General features: G+C 52.7%; 2 protein-coding genes across 2 annotated transcripts; one reads left to right on the top strand and one right to left on the bottom strand.

Moving 5' to 3' along the window:
* Window positions 1-404: 404 nt before the first annotated feature.
* PHACADRAFT_140388 (uncharacterized protein) lies at window positions 405-2103 on the top strand (the record flags this gene model as incomplete). The annotated part of the gene is made up of 5 exons (XM_007393696.1): window positions 405-434; window positions 490-730; window positions 785-1176; window positions 1228-1715; window positions 1774-2103. The coding sequence occupies 5 exons, from the start codon at window positions 405-407 to the stop codon at window positions 1931-1933; spliced, it is 1311 nt and encodes a 436-aa protein (XP_007393758.1). The 3' UTR covers window positions 1934-2103.
* An 88-nt stretch (window positions 2104-2191) lies between these two features.
* PHACADRAFT_207265 (uncharacterized protein) lies at window positions 2192-4128 on the bottom strand. Its single transcript, XM_007393695.1, has 10 exons — window positions 3735-4128; window positions 3605-3679; window positions 3427-3550; window positions 3343-3376; window positions 3032-3285; window positions 2801-2978; window positions 2674-2745; window positions 2544-2609; window positions 2432-2492; window positions 2192-2377 (listed from the first exon to the last, which is right to left on the bottom strand). The coding sequence occupies exons 1-10, from the start codon at window positions 3896-3898 to the stop codon at window positions 2293-2295; spliced, it is 1113 nt and encodes a 370-aa protein (XP_007393757.1). The 5' UTR covers window positions 3899-4128; the 3' UTR covers window positions 2192-2292.
* Between the last annotated feature and the right edge of the window lie 765 nt (window positions 4129-4893).

Genomic DNA, 4893 nt, shown 5'->3' with positions numbered 1-4893 from the left:
ATCTTGATTCTTCACATACCTATCCACACTGAGCTTTCGTTATCAGTGCATCTTGGTTTGCTTTAATGCCAGAACTACATCACTCTACAGCGGCACATGGTGATACGACGTCCAGTCTGACAAGGGGCTGTTATCATCAGCAAGGAGCAGGCAGCGGCTTAGAGCCACTTGCAAGGAACATTCGGCGGTGGTTGTCATCAGTCAACGTGGGATTAACTGTGGCTCTGAGGAAGAAGAACTGTGCCGCTATAGCCGTGACTTTGTAGTGATGTCATTTCGAAGTGGGGCTTGGTGCGACGAGGAGAGTATAAAGCCTAGGGAGTGGGGTGAATACAGAAGGCAGTACCACATAACTTCAGATACCTCCTTGACGAACTACAACTCGTTCAAGAAACGTCACTATCATGCAAGCTGCGTCGAATGCCATTCAGAACGTGAGCACCCTCCAAGCTCTTACCTTCGCGAGTGATCAAGCTGACCGGTTAGCAGACCATGGGCGCCATCCCAACGGAGGTGCATCCCGAGTTCAAGGCCGTCCCTGGGAAGACTATGAAGGCTCTCGCTTGGTTCGGTAGCCAAGACGTCCGCCTCATCGACGCCCCAATTCCCGACATCACTGAACCTGACGATGTCATCCTTAAAGTTACTGGTACCACGATCTGCGGCTCTGATCTGCACCTATATCACGGGGAGATTGCCTCTTTGCAGAAGGGTGACATCTTAGGACACGGTGCGTACTGTTTGGTACGGTTCGTAAGAGCCATGTTTTGACGGAGCCGTCCAGAATTTATGGGCGTCGTCGACAAGGTCGGACCGAACGTCACCAACCTCAAGGTTGGCGACCGTGTCGTCGCATCATTCCAGATTGCCTGCGGCGAATGCGAGTACTGCAAGCAGAAGCTCTCTTCATTCTGCGATCGCACAAACCCGTCGACTCTCCAGAACGCCATGTACGGACACCGTGATGCAGGCTTCTTCGGTTATTCGCATTTCACCGGCGGATTCGCCGGTGGTCAAGCTGAATACGTTCGCGTCCCAAAAGGCAATGTCAATTTGCTGCCTATTCCTGAAGGCATCTCCGATGAACAAGCCTTGTACCTATCGGACGTGCTTTCCACGAGCTATCACTGCGTCATGGATACTGGCATTAATGAAGGCGACACCGTTGGAGTCTGGGTAAGCAAAGAAATGAACAGTCAATCTCAAGGTCATTAACTTCGTGTTCAGGGTCTTGGTCCCATCGGCCAATGTGTAGCCAAATGGGCCAAGCTCAAAGGTGCCACGCGTGTCATCGGTATTGACCGCGTTCCCGAGCGTCTTGCATTTGCCGAGAAGGAGAGTGGTGTCGAGCCGCTCGACTTCTCCAAGCACACCGACATTGTCAAGCGCCTCCAGGAAATTTGCCCCGGCGGTCTCGACGTTGCGCTCGACTGCGGTACTTTCCACCAGCCAAAGAGTCTGCTGCATAAGGTCGAGAAGACGCTCATGCTCGAGACGGATGTTCCCGAAATCATCAACGAGATGATCATGAGCGTGAAGAAGGGCGGCCGCTGCGGTCTCATCGCCGCGTACTCTGGATACGCGAACCATGTCAACGTTGGCGCGCTTATGGAGAAAGGCGTGCGCCTTATCGGCAATGGTCAGGCTCCCGTGCACAAATGGTGGAAAGAGATCCTCGAGGATTATATCATGACGGGAAAATTTGATCCCACCTTGTAAGTTTTGCTGCTCGCTTGCATGAGTGTACACCGCCTAACCAGCGTCTGCCTGCAGCATGATTTCCCATCGTGTTCCAATCGAAGACTTCCCCGCTCTGTACAAGGCCTTTGATAAACGCGAATCTGGCGTCATGAAGGTATTTGTTGAGACTAAATTTTCCAGTCCCCCCACTCCTGGCTGCCCGAAGACGTCCCGTGTTAACGACTGGGCATAAAACGCAGGCAGCTTTCCTGGATACTAGACTTGTACTTGAATTATGTTGTTTAATACGCACGTTTCTCCGCTATCGCCGTCCATGCTGCTGCACAATCCCGCCTCTTTAGCGCCATAGGCGTCTACCAACTTTGTGGTAGCTTGATGATCTGATCCGTTATCTCGGAAGTCTCCGCTTGCCAATCTTAGGAGATTAGATAGGTCACTCAGGCTGTGGCGTCGCAGGGGCAAAGCGTGTATGTCTCATTTTCGTGCAAATACGGGAATATATACGAAATAAGAGTAGTATGCATCGCATGGAACCCAATGAAACTCATCGCACCCCACCTCTTTTCTGGATGCCCTCGTGCTAAGGCGGCTTCAGACGAGCTCGGGACCGGTGATGCCTGGTTTGGTCCTTTCTGCGGCCTCAGCATGGGCATGGACACGTCTGGCGCGCTTGTCCCTGTGGTACATATAAGGTCGCGCTTGAGTAAAAAGAGGAACAGGAAGCACTCACGGTCTGTTGAGGACGGATTCTTTGCCAAGGTAGCACAGCAAGTCGTATATGAAGACTCCGACTAACAGCCCTCGTTAGGGCATGATGAGAAGGAGATGACGAAAAGACACACCTACGGCACCGCAGATGGGACCTATAACGGGGCACCATAACCAGTACTGGTTCCTAAAGTTGTACACTGTGCGAACGCCGACATCATCAGTCTGAGCGGGCCGGTGAATAAACATTAATTAGGGACTGACCTGCCCGCCCGTAACCCGCCATGGCCGTAAATGTCCTCGGACCAAAGTCACGCGCGGGATTGATGGCATAACCTGCGAACAATGTCAGGCTACGTGCGCTAAGCTGTCAGTAAACCAATCAACTCACCCGTTTGCATACCGAGACCTGATCCGATAGCGATGATGGTGCAGAACAGGACGAGAGGAACAAGCCCCGGTGGGGGAGCGCCACCATTAGTATCCGTAACCGCACAGACGATAATGAGCAAGATGGCAGTGGCCAGGAATTCGTTCAGGAAGCACCGGATATTTGTCATATAGGGGAGCTGACAGCCATGTCAGCGTTCACGCTCCACAAAGAACGACGTGTAAAACCCACAGCGTAAGTGGCAAATAGACCAGCGGTTCCTGGTGTCGTACGAATATTGCCACCGCCTTCCTGAATATCGATGGCCCCAAGGTAATTGCCGTACACGAACGCCGCACCACAGAATGCACCGAGCACCTGAGAAAAGACGAAGATTGGGACTTTGCGCCAGGGGAAGTCACGCATGGTGGCAAAGGCTATGGTAACTGCCGGATTGATGTGTCCACCGGAGATACCACCAGAAACCCAGACACCACACGCGGTGGCTATGAGCGCAGGTCATTAGCTGCATGACAGGCGGCAGCGCACAGGATGAGATGTACCTGCAGCCCAACCCATAGTCGTTGAGATGTAAGCCTACATGGACGGATGAGTAGATGGTAGCGAAGCAAACATCTAGGACCTACACCCTTAGGGGCCGAAGAAATGGCAGTGTTTTGACTCAGTGTAACCTGGCAGTTATTTCCGCATCCAAGCACGATGAGTGTCATAGTACCAAGAAATTCTGCTGCGGGCTCGCGGATGACCTCACTGTATGTGCTATAGTTAGCGACGTTCAACTCAAGATTTTTCTTGAGAGCGTACCGGAACCTGGACCATCTGTTCGGATACCTAGTGATGAACTCCCCGGGTGGAATGGCGGGCTCTTGGAAGTAGCCCCTATACTGTCCATCAGTGAGGTGTTTCGAGAGCTAGGCATCAGCGTCATGCTCACTTCATCCTACCGAACCAGCCAGTCTGCTCCGCCTGAGTGGGTTGGACATAGCCCGCCCCGGGGTTGGACGACAACTTATCCGAGTGGTCAGTCGTCCCCTCGATATGGCTGACATCCTCCTTCGTGTAGTCGGCATTGGCGTGGTAAGAGTCGCTTTGTGACATCGTTTCGGGAAGGGACTAGGCACGCAAAGAGCGGTCCCAGGGCGATGACCCTTCTCTTAAATACATCCCCGCCACTGCGCACTCAGGAACGCGCGACCTGGACTTGAGACCATGCGGGGCTTGGCCATCGAGTGCGATCGAGAAGATGAGCCGGGGCATTTTATTTCGAAATGACGGAAAATCTCGAAATTGCGGGGCCCCATCCGGCCCCATGGGTGTTTGAGAGTGCCACATGGGGAAATAAGCGGACACGGCCTGCGGTGCAAGAGGAATTATCGACATCGGCGTGCTACCTGCTCATCCAATTTTCGTTATCCAGTAGCGATTTAAAACACAGATAGATCCCACCGTCGAGTTGAATTTACGATGCTAAGTAGAGTCCTGCCTCATATTTAGGCATAGCCCATTTCTGTTTGTAAATTTAGCCGTTATTGAATATTCTACGACTGTGCCTGCATTCAGATATGGCTCACCAGACGGATGCTTCTGAAAATGAGATGTGTCATAGAATGTCCTAAACGGGTAACAACGTTGAAGAAACTAAAGGCCTAGGGCTGAGTGGCTCACAAAAACAGGGGCTCATAGACCGAGGTTCCAATATACGTCTGCCACAACTTGCTGTGCCGCCGAGCCGGGACATTCTTGCGATAGATAGAACCAAGGCAGGTTCATAGTGATTGTACACCTCGTTTCATGCGCACTACGTGTCATGGAGCACCAGATGAGTGGCGATCCCTCTCCGAGTGGTGTTGCCGATCCCAAACAGGGGTTGGTTACACGTAATCGCGCGGTCCGCGGAGTTGGGTGACCGCGCCATAAAGCGGGCGCTCTACATGAGACAGATCTTTTCGCGTGGATCGGCTCGATCATACGCTGGATCCAGCTCGTCTTCGCAGATGGGGAGCGCCTAGCGAGCGCGCTTACAGAAGCCATAGCTGCTGGTAATTAAGCACGATCTGTCGCAAGGCCACCTGAAGAACGCGCCGAATCAGCTA

The sequence above is a fragment of the Phanerochaete carnosa genome, assembly GCF_000300595.1.
Source record: "Phanerochaete carnosa HHB-10118-sp unplaced genomic scaffold PHACAscaffold_3, whole genome shotgun sequence".
In the NCBI taxonomy this organism is placed as follows: Eukaryota; Fungi; Basidiomycota; class Agaricomycetes; order Polyporales; family Phanerochaetaceae; genus Phanerochaete; species Phanerochaete carnosa.
The sequence above is the reverse complement of the archived record's forward strand: the minus strand, read 5'-3'. Positions and strand labels throughout refer to the sequence as shown.